The sequence below is a fragment of the Ceratotherium simum genome, chromosome 21, assembly GCF_057802395.1.
Source record: "Ceratotherium simum simum isolate JZ-2026a chromosome 21, ASM5780239v1, whole genome shotgun sequence".
Lineage (NCBI taxonomy): Eukaryota > Metazoa > Chordata > Mammalia > Perissodactyla > Rhinocerotidae > Ceratotherium > Ceratotherium simum.
The window spans coordinates 44,016,137-44,035,940 of NC_141920.1; the positions used below are offsets into that span (position 1 = coordinate 44,016,137).

At 51.2% G+C, this 19,804-nt stretch overlaps 1 protein-coding gene across 8 annotated transcripts in view; it reads right to left on the bottom strand.

Moving 5' to 3' along the window:
- Positions 1 to 19,804, bottom strand: part of RRBP1 (ribosome binding protein 1) — a 67,377-nt gene that overhangs the window by 26,102 nt on the left and 21,471 nt on the right. For all 8 annotated transcript variants that reach the window (XM_087445652.1, XM_087445650.1, XM_087445649.1 and 5 more), the window contains exons 2-4: positions 15,707 to 17,645; positions 2,193 to 2,341; positions 749 to 871 (exon numbers count right to left, since the gene is read on the bottom strand). In XM_087445652.1, coding sequence (XP_087301778.1) covers positions 749 to 871; positions 2,193 to 2,341; positions 15,707 to 17,624 — 2,190 coding nt within the window. In that variant the 5' untranslated portion in view covers positions 17,625 to 17,645. The remainder of the gene's footprint in view (positions 1 to 748; positions 872 to 2,192; positions 2,342 to 15,706; positions 17,646 to 19,804) is intronic.

Below are 19,804 nucleotides of genomic sequence, written 5' to 3' on the forward strand. Positions count from 1 at the left end.
AGAGGGTGAGAGCAACCTACAGCATTTTGCTGGGAAAAGACAGCTTTCACACTGGGTGTGAACAGTCCCATGGGGCTGGGGAACCAGACTTACTCTGCGGAAGGGAGAAACCCCAGTGAGTTCCGGCAGAGGTACAGTGGCCCCTCCTGCCACGTGTCCTGACTCATCCTGAATGAGGCCCCCAGCCCGTCACCGCAGCACGGATCCATTGCCAACTGTCATTCACCGAGTACAAATGGTACATGGCGCGAGAGGCGTTTCCCTGCAGGACCGCTCCACTGACATCAGAAAAGGGCGAAGAGCAGCCCCTCCACCCCCTCCCCATGAGTTTTTGCTCCAGTTCTCAAGAAAACAACCTTGGATGCACTGTGCGCATCCTCCTTTCAGAGCACATACCCTAAAAAGATGGCCCACCACTGTGGGAGCAGCCAGTAAAGTTTTGGTCCATCTCCCTCACAACTGAGGGCCCCACCCCCTCCCCAACATCCATGCATTCTGACGGTCTGAGAGGGGACCCCACCCCTCCGAGCTACACAGGTTCTGCTCCAGGCGAGCCGCTGGCCGTTAGGCTCTCCGACAGCGACGGCCCTCACGCCATCGCACGCTCGCTGGTCTGAGAGGTAGTTACCTGCCGGCAGACCCAAGCAGCCGTGGTGGGAAAGCAAGCCCACGATGCAGGAGCAGTGCTGGCCGCTCCCGGGGCTCTCAGGACAGGGGGTTCTCAGGACAGGGTGAGTGCTCGGCGTACCTTATTGAGTTCCCTCAGTTTGCTCTTGGCGACAGCTGCATCTTCCTGCTCTGTGGCCAGCAGCTTTTCCTTCTCTTCCAGCTGGCGTTTCAGAATTGCCACAGGGTCACCCTTCTGAGTGGCCTAGAAATGTCCACAGAGCCATCTTAGAGGGGACAGACAGACACTTGGTTTGTCCCCCACCCCAGCAATCAGACCCTGACCCACAACAAGAGCAGCGGCCTGCTGAAGTGGGAGCAGGGGCTTCAGGAGGAGTGGGTTCCATCCTGACTCCAGACCCTTCCGGGGGAAAGGCACCCTTGCCTCAGCCACCCAGTCTGCCAGGGCCTCCAGGCAGGTGTGCACAGGAGCTGTTTGGGACACAGGCTTTGATCTCTGGTATAGTTTTCAGGACTGTGGTGTTTCCCACTAACTCGGGTCGATGGTGGCCAGGGCCTCTTCCTGCCCCGCTGAGGGGCAGTTGGCCATTGTTTCTGGCTTGGTGCCCACCCCTTAGCCACTGTGTGCAGCCTGCAGGCTGCCAGCTGAGGTGTAGAGGCTGTGGGAGGGGAGGTGTGTTCTGGGGACTGTGGCCCAAGCTGAGTCTGGGCTTCTCTGGGAGGAAGTGTCATCTTCCTGACCTCCACCAGCCATTCACGCCCAGGAGATCACCCCCAAATACTCACTGAGCGACAATCTCCTGCGACTGTGTGACACACACCACACCTCAGCGAGGGCCAGGAGGGGAGTAACCTCCACTGGCCTCAGGGCAGGGGCCACCGGCCTGGCTCTCAGGATACCTCAACATCTCTAACCACTAAGGTGCCACAAAATTCTCCAGCAAAATTACCTACAATTCCAACTCTGATTAAGGAACAAACAAACATGTCCATGCAGCATCTCCTGGGGACAGCTCATTCACCACAAGCACCAGAGGGTGGGTGCCAGCCTCTGAACTGGCCCCCAACCGCAGGAGGGAACTTGGAGAAAGACACTTCTGGGCCTGTCACAGGATTCCCTCACACGGTGTGTCTGTACACCCCACTTCCTGCACCCCAAGTCCTGGCCACAAACCAGCTGGGCCCCAGCTCCTCTGTCCCACCCCAAACCCCCTGTAACACAGAGCTGTGCCTTGGCTTTTAACAGCCTCCTGTTTCAGTGGCTGGGCCATAGTTGGGCTGTGGCAGAAACCACAGCATTTGCAGAGTGATTCGTGTAGCCTGTGCCTGGGACGGGGTGCAGGGTTCTGCCAAGAGAGGTAAGTGGAGGCTGCGTCATGAACACTGTGCAGCTTGGCAAGCCGGGTGTGGTCAGCCCGAGGGGTATCGCCCAGTGGAGGCTGGGGACCCAGGACCAGGTAACCACTGCAACTCGCCAGCCCCTGAGAGGGAAAGGAGGGAGGGGCAAAACCACCCTGGCCAACTGCAGTGGCCACTAAATGTGGCCAAGGGGAGGGTGGGCCCACCTTATGCCAGGTGTCCTGAATGACGCCAGCCTTCTCGGACAGGATCTCGATGAGCCGCTGGGCCTCGCCCTCATTGAACACCATGCTTCCGACCGTGGAGACCAGGGTCTTGTAGGGCAGGTAGAGAGGGCTGTCGGAGTCCGGGGGCCCTGTGCAGCGAGAGGGCGGGAGCAGGGATTTACACCCCGACACCAGCAACCAAGCCCATCGCACCCGGAAGCAGCAGGGGCCGGTCAGAGCCGAGGACTCTGTCCAGCTGCCCGGCGGCTCTGGAACTCTCTCAGAGCACTGAGAAATGGACTGAGGTACAGGTTCCTGCACAACCCTCCCAACTGCCCAGAGACAGCCAACGGGGAAGGTCCCCGAGTAAAGAAAGGCTGAGCTTTCCTGGGTTGGGGGAGATGCCTCCCTGCTTTTTATCATCAAAATGAGCAGAATTAAGCAAAGCATACTCTTCCCAAAGGTGCTTTTGTTCTTCCTTCTTTTTCCAGCAAACCGTTTGGTCCAGTTCTTGCCCTGCATGGCCCAGCAGGGTTCACCCCCATCCCACTGCTGTGACTAAGCCCTTTGGCCCTGAGGGTCCTGACTGACTGGCGAGCCCATCACTCGCCAACAACACAGAACCCCTCAGCTGCATCCCCGCAGTCAGGCGAGAGGGATGGAAGCAAAAGGCCTGTGTCTTCACGCCTGCTTCTCTGTGGTCCAGGGAAAAGAAGGCTGCTTCCCACATATCCAGGTTCAAACACTCTATTTCCAGCTCTCCCTGGATGAAGCTTGAGGCAGGTTTTGTGAGAGGGAAGGCTGGGCTGGGTTCTTCCAGGATGGGCCTGCCCACTTGTCCGTCCACTAGTGACCTCCTGAAGGACAAAGAGCCATTTGCCAACAACCAACTGCCACTTCTGAAACACTCCTGATGCCCCCTCCAAAGTTTCCCTCTCATCGCAGGCTGTCCTTCAGCCCTGAAGGCATGGAAGGGTGAACTGAGGTGCCCCGTCCGGCGGACAGAAGCCCCGCCTGAAATGTCCCGGCAACGCCTTACGTTGAAGCCCAAATCCGCCCCACAGCTGAATGACGGGGTCAAAAATGAGCCGAAACAAAGAGGCAGGCCGGCCTGCAGCAGCACCTCCAGCTGTCCGTCCCTCTCCGGGGACAGTGAATGGGAAGGTTTCCATGGCAACCCTAAATTCTCTGGCCTGTCACAATATTTTCACTTCCTAGTCACAGTATTTTCATCACAAGTCAAAGCATTTAGCATGATACCTTAATAGGGGGAACGTGGGATGTGGGCGAGCTGGTTGCTATGAGCACATTCATTTTAGAACCTCTTACCTCAGTGAAGCTTGGGAGATTACAAATAACCTCACTGACACTAAAGGCTGAAGAGCGCAAGGGTGTCATGAAAATGGGTACAGGGGGTGTCCCCTTCAGCCTTCTTTCTTTTCACTGAAATATGTATATAATATAAAATAATTTTAATGGTAAATTTATACACAGTAGGAAAAATTCTCAGTACAGTTAAGCCAAAATAAAATAAAAACCACTCTCGAGCTCACTACTGGGAGAAAACCCCACTGTCAGCATTTTGGTTTATTTGCTTTCTGCTTTTCCCCCTCAGCCTGTAAGACAGATGTTTACTGCCAGTGTTTTCTGGAAGAGAGAGGTCTACTCGTTTCAAAGACACGGTTGGAGCTGGACAGGGCAGGCCAGCCTCTCTGAGCCGGTTGCGGCACAGACATTTTCCTCTCCTGACTCTGAAAGGTCTACTCCTATGCTGTCCAATATGCTGGCCGCCAGCCACGTGTGGCTACTGGGCACCTGAAACGTGGCTAGTGTGAACTGAGGTGTGCCACAAGTGCAGGTACACACCAGATTCTGAAGACTTAGTATGAACAAAAAAGAATGTAAAATATCTGTAATAATTTTTTATATTGATTGCATGTTGAAAGGACTATTTTGGATAAACTGGGTTAAATAAAATGTACTATTCAAATTAATTCCATTTGTTTTTTGTTTGCCTTTTTTAACATGGCTACTAGGAAAGTTTAAAATTACATACGTGGCTCACACGAGTGGCTCACGTTGTATTTCTACTGGACAGGCTAGTCTACTCCTCTCGAGCCCTGGGAACCCCAAAGCACTCCCTGCTGAAGTCCTGGCAGCCCCTGTGCCTGCAGAGGTCTCAAAGTGACTGAGGGCTTGGGCTTCTCTTGAACATTCTCCTTGAAGACCATCCTCCTAGGCCCGCGTGGCCCTACAGCACTGCCGGGGAGAACAAAGCCACATTTCTTGATGGACCACCGTCTTCTTCAGAGACACCCAGTGGTGTCTGCGGTGGACCCAGAGACTCCTTCTGCGTCACCAGTGGTCTTGACAAACGTGCATTCCCTCCTGGAGGGCCAGGGGAGATGAACCCTGAGATGCCCTGTCCATAAAACATTTCTGAGAGTATTCTGTGGGAGTGTCATTCTAACACAGCTTCACTAAAACTTCCTAAGGTAATTACACTAAATTTCATTACATATTTTAGTGATCAAAGTAATAAAAATTTGTAACAGGTGAAACAATCCAAAGCTATATATAGCAAAATTTAACTTTTGCTGCCCATCCCCCACTCCCCCACAGAAACTTCCATGGCCTTCTCCAACCTCATATAAACACTATCTTTTAAATTATTTTTAGAGAGCCATAATTTTACATTTTTTTATTAAGTCTTTGGGTAAGAATGGTGCCATCTCTATTCTCCTCAAGTCCCTGTACAGGAACTTTCCAGCAGTACCCTAGCCAGTCAGGACCCGGGGCAAAGGGGAGCAAAACTTGGATGAGGAGATTTCATTCTCCACAGCGTTCTGGTTGGTAAAGCTTCTGCCACAGCCAGAGGAGACTGGAACGCAGCCACAGCCTGTTCTGTAGCCCTATTACTTGGTTTGTGCATTACATTATTACTCCTCACCATTTTCAAGAAAGCTTCAGGGGAAGTAAAACTGAAAGCAAAAATAAAGTACTTGGAAGTAGGAACCAGAACTTCTGGACTTCTGTGGGAGTTGCATTTACATCCGGGTTTCAGGATCCTCTCACCGAGCAGCGGCACCAAGCTCACCATGACAGGGCACCCATCTCCAGGACACAGGCACACTGATGCCACCAACAAATAACGTACTAACAGAGGCTGATATGTGCCGGTACATCACGCATGTCTCCTGCAAATACTGGAAGACTAGAAATAATCCTGGGTATTGTGAACTCTTAAGGCACTAAAATAAATTCATCAAAGACTCAACACCTACTCTGTTAACCCATAGACGTCGTAAAGACCAGGAGGCAGGGAATTCCAGCGAGACCAGCTCACGGAGGGCCTGTTCCAGCAGCCAAAGCTTGCCGACTTTGCTGAGTCTGAAATAGTAGGAACGGACAGGCCAGGGAGGCCTGGAGGAGGAATGAGGCGGCAGGAGAGCACAGAGCGGAGAGGCAGGGCTGGGTCTCACTGCTAGGGAGTAATCCAGACCCCTGTTTGGCAGGGGACACAGCAAACAGCTCCAGGGGCCAGGCCCTGCAGGGACAGGACAGGCCTGGACTCAGGGGGCAGCTTCTCCTGAGCAGGGTGGCCTTGGACATTCTCCTTCCCCTCCAGGTGATGGCTCCCACAGGGTCTGGGCTGGAACCCTCAGAGCTGTGGACTTGTCAAGGAGAGCTGAAACGAGACTGTTACGTGCCATCTCCTGACCTTTAGTGCTGACAGCTAGCTCAGTGAAAAATAAAGACAGAAAACCACTGTGGGCCTGAACAAACACATCAGTGGGCCAGGCCCGGCTTGCAGGTCGCCTCTGCCCCTGGGCAATGGGGCACTGTGGTCAGAACAAGGCCCCCGGCGCCAGGTGGCCTGGGCTTGAATTCCAGCTCAGCTCCTTCCTGCCTGTGTGTCCTTGGGCAAGTGGCTTCACCTCCCTTTGCCTTTGTTTCCTCATCTGTGAAATGGGGGTAATAACTGTTCCTCCCTCACAGCTTCACTGTAAAGATTCAATTGCAATGTGCGTGAAACCATACCCGGCCCAGGGTAATGCCCTGCAGAATCAATCAAGAGGCCCCGGCACAGGAGAATCCCAGACCCTGACCCCTCCCTGAACAGACAGCGCACCTAGGCAAGAGCTCAAGGTAGCTGAAGCCACTCTGCCCTTGCTCCTTCTCCCACCAACGGAATGGAAAAGTCATGCAAAGGAGGCGCCCGGGAGCCAGCCTTCCACGGACAGAGCACCATAGCCCTCGGACCCTCTGGCTCCTGCCTCACACCATCATCCTCACTTACGAGGCCAAAGGGGCCGCGGGTTTAGGTAAGCCAGGAGCCCCCTGCCTCCCTGGGCTCTCGGCCAAGAAGCATGCAACACCGGGATAATGTGCGAAATGCCTCAAGTTCCAAAACTACGCTCCCCTTTGCGACCATGCTGGGAGGCTTAACCACCTAAAATCAAACTTGTCTTGCAAAAAGGCACTTAGGAGTCTTTTCTCTCACTGTCAACTATGGGTCCTTCAGGGAGAATTTTCTCTGCCTGCATAATTACCAGGATCCCAATGGCCGGGCCTCAGCCAAAGGAGACTCATGGGGCTCCACAGCCCAGCATTGTTTCGGCAGCAGCCCTTCCAGTGTGCAGTTACTGGAACGCTCCTGCACGGCTCATGCCTGGCTTACTCAACCAACAGGGGGGGTGTCAGAGCTGCTCCAGGAGCTGCCTCCTGAGGGCGCAGACAGCTGGTCACCAATGCAGGTATTACTGCCACAGCCCTGGAGGGGCCATCAAGGGGCTCTGGCTCAACTCCACCTGTTGCTGCGGGTGCCCAGCAGCCCTTCCCAGGGCAGGCAGGTCCAAGTGGTCTCCAGACACAAAGTATGCACCGACTGTGTACCTGGCAGTCTGCAAAATGCCGGGCCTGGGAAGGTAAGTTAGAGGTGGAACTGCCAGCTAGGAGAGGCGGAGGAGACACAGGACACGTGGCAATCACGCATCTGAGCGACACAAAGGGAACCCAGGGAGTGCGCACTGCCGAGGAAGCAGCCACGGTAGCTACGCCAGGAAAGGCTTTTAAAGCAGAGGATGCTTGAGGCAAGCACTACTGGGTAAGGAGAAGGCGAGGGCTGGGGCTTTGGGGAGGGGAGCGGCAAGGACAGGCTGGTCTGTCCTCCTGATCAGGCGCAGGCCTCAGAGGAGCAGCTGTACTCGACCCGACTGCCACAGACACGACCATCTGGTGTTTTAAGTGCTAGAGCCAAGTACAAAGACAGTCCTGCGCCACATAATGACTTTTCCATCAACGCCGGACTGCGTATATGACAGTGGTCCCATAAGATTAGTATATCCAGCCAAAGTGTGTAACAGGCTATACCATCCGGGTTTGTGTAAGTACACTCTATGATGTTTGCACAACAACGAAATCACCTAACGACACATTTCTCAGAACGTATCCCCGTTGTTAAGTGATGCATGACGGTAATGTCAAGAGCAACCCTACCTGGGGCCTTTGAATCAGGCCCTTTCCTTGGGTGGAGGAAAAAGTAATCTGTTAACTAATTGGTAGTTGTGCATTTAACAATGTCTAATGGAATTTAAAAATCCTATAGGTTGAATGATTTTACTTTTCTCATTATACTTTTGTATTTTTCCCCCCAAATTTCAACAAAATCAATTTTCTATCTGAAAAATAAATAACACATCAGAATATTCCCTGAAGAAAGGCCACCCCTGGAGGACCTCTGGACAAGATCCTTCCTTGGGCTTCCACAGGCATGCAGGGAGGTCCAAAGAGAAGAGGTAAATGACAATCGAGAGGTTATGGAGTGCCTGCAGAAGACAGCAGGTGTACCACGGGGGCTCCCTGACCACACAGCCCGGGGCAGTGACTGGGGCCCGGAGCCGCCGTGCTTTAAGACGACTGAAGGGAGAGTTCCGGAAGAATGCCAGCTGGCAGCCTCCCTAAGACACGGCAGTGCCACACTGATACCTGGTTTGCTTTCCTAGGGGATGCTTTTGTTCTTTTAAAAAAGAAGAAAAGACAAAGTTGGGTTTGAAGAACTTATACAGAAAGTGAATGAAGGCTCAAAAGCCCCAGAGAGTTTTCTTGAGAGCTTCAGACCCTGAGAAACAGAGTGAAGTTCAAAAGGAAGAGCGTCACACTTCATCTCCACACATACCTGTCTGTGCCTCGGCCCTGAGGGGCTGCAGAGAGGCTGCTGAGGCAGGCGGGCCGAGGGGCCGCAGATGGAGAGACTGAGGCTCGGGGCTCTGGCCCCTGCCCTGCCGCCTGATGGCAGTGTGGCTTCTGGGAAGTCACAAAACAGAGCTGAGCTTTGGTTTCTGCTTTTGTAAAACAGGTAAAAAGACAAATCCATCTCACAGAATGCTAGCGGGATAAGTAAATGCATGGAAAGGAGCTTCATAAACCAGGCACCTAACCAAACATCTGCTTGAGGAGTACAATGGTGCCACACTCCCGGTGGTGACCCAGCACCAGGCCCCAGACACAGCGAGCCCACAGTGCACAAAGGACAAGTGGGCGGGGGAGACGGGCTAGCAGGGAGGAAGGGGTGTTGTTACCACCAAGTTGCACGGTTTAAGATGAGTGCCCCTGCTAAGCTACCTTGAGTAAGGTTTTCCTGGTAGGTCTGAAAATCCTTCCCTATATCCCAACCTCTGGAAACTCCTGCTCCATTAGGTTACAGAACATGATCCTACTTGTGCATTTGTAGGATTCTGCATTTCCACCTGCTCTGGCAGAGGTAGAAGCAGCCCTGTGAGGCCTCGCACATGGAGCCAACAGGCCCCCCAGGATGCCGCCAGGGTCACAGATGCGGGAACCACCTTTAATTCTCCATCTGATCTCACTTATGACCCTTTACTGGGCACCCAGGGGCTGGGATAGGCATGAGAAGAACTGGCCACTTTCTTTCCTCAATCTGGTACCCTCCCCCGAGAAGGAGCAAAGCCTTCTCTCTCCTGCTCAGAGAACGCTCAGGAACCTGTGGTCAGGGCTGGGCTGCCTCACAGCACCCAGAAGGATAGGAGTTGCGCTTTGGTACAATGACGGCCTGTTTAGTCGACTCATAGACAAATAATAAAGTTTTTGTTTCTTTTCCATTAAAAAAATAAAACGTCACAGAAAAACTGGAAAATGCAGAAGGGTGAAGGGAAGATATTAAACTTTACCCATAGTCCTAGCCCCAAAGATGGCCTCTTTCTCCAACATGGACTTGTGCATGAGTCTGACAACTCAGTCACTGGGGGGTTGTAAACGCCTGTGCTAAGGGCATTTTCTACCTCCTGGATGGCTGGGCTCTCCTGGGCCTGACATGATGGCCTTCTGGCCCCAGAGTAAATGGCCTGCATCCACAGAAGGGGAACGGGGGTCTGGCATAAAGCCAGTCCAAGAAGGAAGGGCTAGGCCCAGCGCCCACCTGGTCTCCGCCTTGCTCAGCAGCAACACTGCGTGAAGCAAGCTCCAGCAGAAGCCCGCCATTCCAGACTTGAGCCGAATGAGGAGTCTCCAGAATGTGCATCCTGTATTTCCCCAGTCTGTCTTTGGTTTCTCTGGGACCCACGTCCACACTGGGTTCACTTCCAGGTTCGGGAACGAACGGCTCTCCTAAGAGTGTAACACTAGTGCATCCATCTGCACCCCATGGTGCAGGGACGCAGGCTGGCATGATTATCCAGGCAAAGACTAAATCCGAGGACAAAAATAGATTTTAGAAAACCGCCACCACATTCACACACCTCTGTGCAAGAAGCATGGCTTTCCTAATAAACACCGTGAACGCTTGCTGAGGGAACTACTGGAGAAGGAACCAGCAGAGGCCTGGACGGTGCTGCAAACACGTGGAAGCTTTAGTTCTGGGAACTTTCCACTTCTCTATGATTCTGTGAACTCCCTCTTCTCCAAACATTTAGAAAAGAATCTGTGCCTTTCGTTTCAATAGCAATTGTTTTCTCCTTATTCCACACTTGGGTTTATAATGGCCCCCTGAAATTATCACATTTCCACAGCTCCATGTGAGCAGTAAAGTCAGATGGAGGGTGCTGGAAAACACTTGTGTGGGCCTCGCATCTTTCTTCGAGAATAGAGGTAAATGGTGAAATGTCTTTGGAGAGCAATGCAGCACTGTCTTCCTAAATTAAAAACGTGCCTACCTTTTGACTTAGCAATTACGTACCTAGGAATTTACTTTATAGAGATACTCACACAATGATATACGTATGTGACTGTAGCATTAATTTTAGCAGCAGAAAAAACTGCATACTACTTAATGTCATTTAAATAAATTCTGATACACTCATGCCATGGACTACGATGCAGCTGAAAGCCGCAGCCTTGTAGGTGCAATATGGAAAAGACGTCACCAGGACACTGGTAAGCAAAGAAAGCAAGTTTCAACTCTGTGTGCACTGCAGGTCCCCATCTGTGTGTGCCAGTGTGACAAGCAGAGCACCTCCAGGGCTCCTCTGGGAAGTGTGGGTGGTAACTGGGATGGAGTGGAAAGGAAGACTTTCAATTTTCACCTTCCATGCTTCTTATATTGCTTGAATTTTGTTTGCTGGAAGCACATACTTATTTACAATAATACATTTTAAAAAGCAAGGGATTAGGAAGGCAGGTGTTCGCTGTCAAATCCGGCCTTAGACAAGTGGTAAAAACCTGTCACACGACCCCGATTTGCTCTTTAGGAAAATCAGATCAGAAGTTCTGGAATAGTTCCAACTCGGGCCTGCAGAAGCGTGTCCTGTGCCTGCCTCCACACCTGCCAGTGCTCCCTCTGGGGCTCCTGTCAGTGAGGGCCCTGTGGGATGACTGGGTGGTGGGTAAGGCTCAGACGACTGAGGAAACCCCGTCTCTGGTGGACCCCAGCTCTGGGGCTGGTTTTGCTGCTGATGTCATGTGTCATAGGCCAGCCACAGCCTCTGTGATCTCACTCACTGCTTCTCACTGTGGCACGGAGGACAATGGGCTGGGGGGTTCACCCCCACCACACTCAGGACGCAGGCAGACAGAAGAAAGCAGGGGGAGAGCTGTGTGGCGCCAACACAGGGCTGCAAATATGTGTTCGTTTTCACAGGGCCACCTCCCTCCCAGTGGCTCCTGTTGAGAGTAGTGCAGTCCAACAGAACGTTCTGTGCTGATGGAGACGGTCTTCATCTGCACTGTACAAAAGGGTAGCCACTGGCCACATGTGACTACCAAGCACTTGGAATGTGGCTAGTATGACTGAATCTTTCATTTTATTGACTTTTGACTGATTTGAATGTTAACTTAAATGGCCCCATGTGACCAGCAGCTCCTGTACTAGACAGCACAGCCCTAGACCCTAGACCTCTGGTGCTCATGGGTAAAACCTCATGGCTCTGGAGCCCTCCCTCGTCTAAGTCAAGGTCTCTGTGATTCAGAGACAGAGCTCTCGTCCTGGCCTGCTCCACACCAGTGATCCAGAACTCACTCCCCAACCATCTCCCTGATCTCTGTCGTGTGGTCATCAGGACACCTCACCCCCACAAAGCTACTCATACCTCCAGGCCCCCAAGTTTCTGGATGCCCAGGGCCAGCCAGCCCAGGCGAAGTTCTGCCCACACTTCCCCCGAGTTGGGTGCACGTGGCCCTGGAGAAACTGGGGGTGGACAGTCCCTGGATGGACACAGAAGCTCAGTTCCAGCTGGCGGGCAAGGAGGTCAAGGGCAGGAGGCTGGGCTGACGGCAGCCTTTTGAGCAAACAGAGGAACATGGGACATGAGGTGTAACAGCATGAAAAGAACGTGGTTGGCTTCTCACTCGTAACACGGCCACAGCCGCAAATACTAAACACGAGTCCGGTTAATTCTGGAACGCTAAACTTCACGAACAAGATTAACTACAAGGGAAGTGTGAGCCCCATTCCATAAGCCACTGGGAAAATCCACGCCGTCGAAAGATTCGTTCCTCATACCCTCAATCATCATGGCTTGTGACTAACGCAGCACTGCTGAAAATGTAGAAAGAAGCCAGAGGGAGCACCAGAGAGGTGGGAATATCGCTGCAAATGACCCAAGGCTCCTCGAGGACACAAAACGGCCAATAACCTGAAGCCCATCACTGACATGACTTCGGAGCGGGTGTTCAGAGCAAGCCCTGAGCTGCATATTTGTATTTGGGAACACCCAAACTGATTACGAGGTGAAACGCACACACTTCACTTCCTCCACCCACAGGGCCGTGGTCCTTCACAGACAAGAGCTGCAAACCTGCATGAAGCCAGGCGTTATAGACAGCCTGCCTTGCATTCTTGTCACCCTGGCAGTGAGTCAAGCGTCCTTACTACACTCAGGTGTGGGCCTTGGACTAACAGCATCAGCATCTCCTGGGAGGTGGTTAGAAATGCAGGATCTCAGGCTCCACTCAGAACAACTGGGTCAGAATCTTTAGCTTAACAAGACCCCCAGTGGTTCATCTGCATGGTAGAGCTTGAGAAGCACTGCACGAGGGGAAACCTCCACTGTCTCTGAAGACACACGACCATTTCACAATCTTCACAGAGCTGGGGTGCGGAGTGGCCTGCATCACCTGCGAGGGCCCCGAGGACGGCTTTACACACCAACCAGAGGACAAGGGCTGAGATCACATGGTGCAAATTCAGGAAAACGAAAAATCAAGTATAGAAAGTATTTTCTCCATGTCTCCAGGCTCCAGACCCTCTGAAGAATAAAGAAATTCACCTTTCAGGTGTCATATCAGCTGCCCCTATTACCCTGTGTGAATGTGTTTTCATTCTGGTCCTTTCTGACAGAAAGGCCTTTGTGATATTCTCACTGCAACCTCAAAGTGACACCAGGTCTCCCAACATCTGGGCTGATCGCTGTTAATTTCAGCTGTCTTTTATATTTTTTAGGGTTTGATTTCTTTTTAAATTAAATCTAATTCATCCAAACCTACATTTTTAGAGGGGTCTGGTCTAAGCAGACTCGTCCAAATCTTGACCATGCTGCCCAAGACCACTGCCGGGACATTTCTCCTCCCCAATGAAATGATGCTCCCTCCCTCACTGAAGCTCTTAGGGATGACGTGGTCTACTTCAGGACCCTTCTAGTCCCTGACCTGGCTGGCCCTGGGCCAGCACCCTACTTGCAATGACAACAGTTTGGGAATATGTTCAGACATCAGACAGAACTGGCCATCCCAAAGCCACTTAAAAATCTATCCAATATTCTTACCTATTTTTCCCTCCAGATGGGACTTTTAGAATAGTTTTATCAGGTTAAGGGGGGAGGGCCGGCCCCATGGCTTAGCGGTTGGGTGCACACGCTCCGCTGCTGGCAGCCCAGGTTCAGATCCCGGGTGCGCACCGATGCACTGCTTCTCCGGCCATGCTGAGGCCGTGTCCCACATACAGCAACTAGAAGGATGTGCAGCTATGACATACAACTATCTACTGGGGCTTTGGGGGAAAAAATAAATAAATAAATAAAATTAAAAAAAAAAAAACAAGTTAAGAGGGGAAATCCCATTTGAAATTTTGGCTGGAAGAATAATAAACCACTAAGTTAACTTGGGAATAACTCATTTTATCTACAATATTTAATCTTTCTTATCCTGGACCATGGAATTTCTTTTCTCTGTTTAAATTTTCTCTTATACCACCTCACTCAAGTGGCTGTGTGGGTTCACACAGATCATCAGTTAGGTCTTCCTCCTAACAAGGTTCTTCATTACCTTCCAATTAGGACCATTTTGCCTTTCTTTCTAATATTGTCATCACATTTCTGTTTCATGCCTTATTTCAAATGTCCAAAGCCATACATGGTAATAATAGCCTAGGACACAGGAAGCTCCATTCTGAACACACCTGCTGTGAGAGAGCCAGAAAACAGGCCGGTTCTCAGTTCCATCCCTGTCTTTGTGTCTCAAATGCCCCTGTGCCTAGGTCAGGTGGAACGTCACCTTCAAGACAGGGCAGTGTGCCTCCCTCCAGCCTGCGGACGCAGGGCTGAGGCGGACTGTTTGGGTTTTCAAAGGGCTTGAGAGGTCGACCTGACCTGTGGGGTCAGATGGGCTGGTCCTTCGCCCTCAGTAGGAGCCTGCACCCACTCACAGAGGACAGGTGCTCTCGCACGGAGCACGGTGCTGCTATAGCAATGCTCCTCCCAAAGACTGGGGGAGGAAACACCCAAGAAAAGGTAATGTAGCTTCACAAAGGGGCAAGAGAGGGAAATCCAGCTAAAAATACAGGGCCCTGTGCTACCCAGCACAGGTCCAGACACTCCCGACTCCCTAAGATGCCTCATCAAGACAAATGCAATTAATTTTCCACATTGACTAATGCTAGTGAAAGGCTTAAAAAAAGAGAATAGAAAGAAAACATAAGACCAGTGTATCAAATAAATGATGAACATGAAATAGGAACTCACTAGCCTAACTTCTATAGTAATATGCACTAAAAAGATAACAGAAAATTAATGTTTTACATTATCTAATATATCTATCTTATATATAATATCTATACTAATGCTCCATTAAATAAGAGGGGTGAGGGTAGCGAAGAGGGGAGGCTAGGGGGAGGTGGATGCCATTGCTCTTTAAAAACATTATCCTACCATTATTCACTCAACAAACATATAGAAAGGAATTAATCTGGGGCTGGCCCGGTGGTGTAGCAGTTAAGTGCCTGTGCTCCACTGCGGTGGCCCGAGGTTCACAGGTTCGGATCCCGGGCGCGCACCGATGTACCACTTGTCAAGCCATGCTGTGGCGGCGTCCCATATAAAGTAGAGGAAGATGGGCATGGATGTTAGCCCAGGGCCAATCTTCTTCAGCAAAAAGAGGAGGATTGGTAACAGATGTTAGCTCAGGGCTGATCTTCCTCACAAAAAAAGGAAAGGCATTAATCTGTGCTAAGGTACCAGGTGAGGTGAAAACACAGAACAGGCTGACAGAACGCAGCCAGATGTTTAAACAAGACTTGCCAAGACATGGAACTGTTCTAGATTGTGTGGTGGATGGGGTTACTGTTCCCAATACCTCACCTCTCCTTCTAGTCACACCTTTTCCCACGCCACTCTGCAATCCCTCCCACTAGGGGCAGTGGACTTTCTGCCCCTTGACTTAGGTTCAGTCACATGACTTGCTCTGGCCAATAGGATGCTGATTTGAAATGTGCCTTTTATAGCTCCACCATAATGATGAGAAGGACCTCTGCCCTCGAGAGTCACTGAATGAACACATGTGGAACAGATTTATGCTCGACTGGCAGCAGGGAGCCAAACCCAGTTAAACTGGAGCATGAAGCAGAGCCACCCAGTTGAGACAACCCAGATCAGTCAATCTCCAGCCAATTTAACAGAAATATCATCAAGAATAAACGACTGTTGCTGTAAGCCACTGAATTCTGGGATGTTTGTTACACAGCCTTGTGGTATAGATGACCAATACAGATGGCTTTCCCAAAGGGAATCCGTAAGCCATTTAAAGACAGCTTGTCCCTCCAAGTTCACAATGAAATCAAAGCTACTTACCAGGCTCACTTTTCTTCTTTGAACCAGACTTCTTCTTTGCAGGAGCCTCTTGCTTTGGTGCCTCCTGGCTTTGGACCATATCTGCATTTTTGCCCTGGCTAGGAGCTGACTCTGCCTTTTTACCCTGATTGGCAGATGCATCCACCTTTTTGCTCTGGTTGGGGGACCCTTCTGCCTTTTTGCCCTGGTTCGGGGTCCCCTCTGCCTTTTTGCCTTGATTAGGGGCCCCCTCTCCTTTTTTCCCCTGGTTCGCAACACCCTCCAACTTTGTGCCCTGATTAGCAACCGAATCCACCTTTTTGCCCTGGTTCTGGGCCCCCTCTGCCTTTTTGCCCTGGTTCTGGGGCCCCTCTGCCTTTTTGCCCTGGTTCTGGGGCCCCTCTGCCTTTTTGCCCTGGTTAGGGGCCCCCTCAGACTTTTTGCCCTGATTCTGGGCCCCTTCTGCCTTTTTGCCCTGATTCTGGGTTCCCTCCCCCTTTTTGCTCTGGTTTGGGGTTCCCTCCCCCTTTTTGCTCTGGTTCGGGGTTCCCTCCGCCTTTTTGCTCTGGTTCGGGGTGCCCTCCGCCTTTTTGCTCTGGTTTGGGGTGCCCTCCGCCTTTTTGCTCTGGTTTGGGGTTCCCTCCCCCTTTTTGCTCTGGTTCGGGGTTCCCTCCCCCTTTTTGTTCTGGTTCGGGGTTCCCTCTGCCTTTTTGCCCTGGTTCTGGGCCCCTTCCACTGGTTTGCCCTGGTTGGGGGCCCCCTCTGCCTTTTTGCCCTGATTCTGAGCTCCCTCCACTTTTTTGCCCTGATTCTGGGTTCCCTCCCCCTTTTTGCTCTGGTTCGGGGTTCCCTCTGCCTTTTTGCCCTGGTTCTGGGCCCCTTCCACTTTTTTGCCCTGATTCTGGGCCCCATCTGTCTTTTTGCTCTGGTTTGGGGTACCCTCTGCCTTTTTGCTCTGGTTTGGGGTACCCTCTGCCTTTTTGCTCTGGTTTGGGGTACCCTCTGCCTTTTTGCTCTGGTTAGGGGTTCCCTCTGACTTTTTGCCCTGGTTTGGGTTGCTCTCTAACTTTGTGTTCTGGTTTGGGGTTCCCTCTGACTTTTTGCCTTGGTTTGGGGTACCCTCTGACTTTTTGCCCTGGTTCGGGGTGCCCTCTGACTTTTTGCCCTGGTTTGGGGTTCCTTCTGACTTTCTGCCCTGGTTTGGGGTTCCCTCTCCCTTTTTGCTCTGGTTCAGGGTTCCCTCTGACTTTTTGCCCTGGTTTGGGGTTCCCTCTGACTTTTTACCCTGGTTTGGGGTTCCCTCTGACTTTTTGCTCTGGTTCTGGGCCCCCTCTGCCTTTCTGCCCGGTGCAGTGCCAGTGGCTGGAGTACTGGCCTTGGCACCCACTGGGGGCACAGCCACCATAGGCACCTCCTTGGGAGCAGCTTCTAAGACAGCAGCCTTGGAGGTGAGAACCTGGATGGAATTCACTACAGAACTGACTGCTGGTTCCACCTTTGCCACTTTTTTCTCCTTCTTCTTTTTGTCCTTAGGGGAGGAGGCCGCCTTGTCTTGGGGCATGGCTGGTACCGCGGCTACAGGAGCAGAGACCACAGGCAGCTGGACTGGGGTTGGTGCCACAGCCACTGCAGGTGCCCGCACTGGGTCTTTGAGGAGGATGGTCAGGTTGGGGGATGGCTCATGGTCAGGTATCTTCCCATTGGGTTTCTCTTCCTTTTTCTTGGTCTTTCCTTTCTTCTCTACTGTTTTCTCCTTCTTTTTCTTCTCTACTTTCTGGTAGTGAGTTTTCGCCATCTCCTTGCGCTGATTGGCTAGGGCTTCTTCATATGACGTCTCCTTCATGGAGAAGGTTGACACCAGGAAGATGCCGATGGCGGAAACAACCATAAATCCACCAAAGACCACAACCCCCAAGGTTTGAGTGTCGTAAAAATCCATCCTGGCTTGCTTTCCTTTCACCTGCCAGATACATACACGTAGATTACTTTTTGTAGAAACTGAGGCATTTGACAGTTTCCATCCCCACCTCCACCCCCAAAGGTAACGTTTCACTAATTCTTTAGACTGACAAAGTCAAAGAAGAAAAAAACCCAGGCAATCTTTGATGTCACACATTCTTACCTGCCCCTCTTTAGAAGTGAGAGATTTTTATGCAAGATATGAGCAGGCCCTATTAGTGTTGGGAGCTACAAAGCATAGAGAGATGGTAGAGTGCAGGTCTATAACTGGGGCACATAGCGCCCAAAAGACTTAGAAGCCATGATCACAATTCAGGATATTCCCTACTGCAGGGGTCAAAGATGCACATGAGCAGAAGCACAGTCCAGGTGTGATAAAATGGGGAGCAGTGAGGACTCTGGCAAAAATGCCCCACTCAAATTAGGGAGCAAGTGTCACCAAGCCCTAGCTAATTGTTGTAGAAATGTAAGCACTGTGTTGAGAGATCTTTTGCTTTTTCACATTAGGCCAGAAATCTTTTTTTCTCAATGTGAAATTGACTGATTTAAGAAATCCCAAATCAAGCAAACCAAACCCGTCTGCAGGCTCTCAGTTGCATGCATTCTGGCCAGCAGGCCCCTAGCATGCCATCACTACTCTGTTGCCTTCCTTTCCCCAGTGCTAATAAACACAACCACCCACGGTCAGAGATGAGAAACTCTGCACTACAATCCTGAAAGATGATCAAGAATTTAGGGAGGAAAAATGGCCTTTTGCCAGTGAAGAGTTACGGAACCTGCAATTCACACATTAGGAAACAGGAAGTATCAGTCTTCAGAAGCCCACCACACAAAAGACTCCAGGTTTGGAATTTCATATCTAGAGGCTTCGAAGAGGGAGGGAGGACAGTGCCAACAGTCCCAATCCTCGCCCTGGGGAGGCGGCCCTTTGCCTGGCGACACCCTCCAAACCAAGAGGACAAACCACCCCTTCTCACTGCCCATGGACCAAAGTCCAAAGGGTCAGAGGCAGCCAGGTCCACACCTTCCTGACTGACAGCCCAGGCAAAGTTCAACTTCAGTGAGGAACTCCAAGAGGTCTTATTTACCTGGATACACTCAACTTTTACCAACTAATTTTGATGCTATTACCAAATTCCCAGTCCCCTGAGCTGGAGAGTGAGAAACAGAGCATACGCCCCTTAAAGAAGATCAGCGATGGAATCAGTGAACAGAATGCGAGAGTGAGAAGGGCTAAGGGAAGGTGGAAAGAGAAAAGGGAGTGGAGGGGAGAAGTGAACGGCATGATCGGTACCCCACTTGCATGAACCCCCAAAATCTCTAGCCTCTGTGGTAGGCCAGGTCCAGGGCTCTCTCCCGTTGGGAGTGGGGGGGAAACAGAGTGGGAATTTCTAAATAACAATCATGAAATCCAAATTTTGACATTAGGGCATTGTAAAGGGACTAAGAGATTGTTTTAAATGTCTCAGCATTATGTTTTAAGAAAAATCACTTTCATCACCGAACAACACACGATTTCACTGTGCCTTTCAAATAAAACCCTTGCAAGAGGGTTTAAAATGCACTCCTGACAAAACTTCACAGCATGTGCTTTCCACAGTGGTAACTCCACCAGCTGCAGCTGTGACACCTACTTCTTCCAGAATATCACTCTGGGTCTGCAGGACCCAGTCAAACTCTTCATTCCAGTAGTAACCTCTGCAAAGAAGTCCCAGGCGGGCTCATGGAGCCTTTGAATTCTAGGCAAGTGGATTCTGACCCCTGGCCATGGGTTACAACAGCATGATCCACAGCCACAGTGCCCTCATATGTGACAGTCAAGAGAAGCTGTCCCCAATTGGCCCTTCCAGGAATACACTCACAAGCTAACTGCTGAAAAGGAAACTATGCCCCACTCAGCCCTGGAGGGATCTTGTGGGTGGGAAGACAGGGACAAAAGGCTTCAAACGTTCTATGTGCAACCTCCATTTCTTGGTGGGCATCCACCAACCAAAACTCTGGGTCCTCACAAGGACCTCTCAGAACTTTGCCAATGTGGACACATTCACGTGCAAAAACTACATTATAATCACTATATTCAGTCTATTCAGATGACAAAAATCCTCTGAAACATTCCCCGTCTCCAGAGGCAGCATAACGTCAGGGACCTGGGTCCCCCTG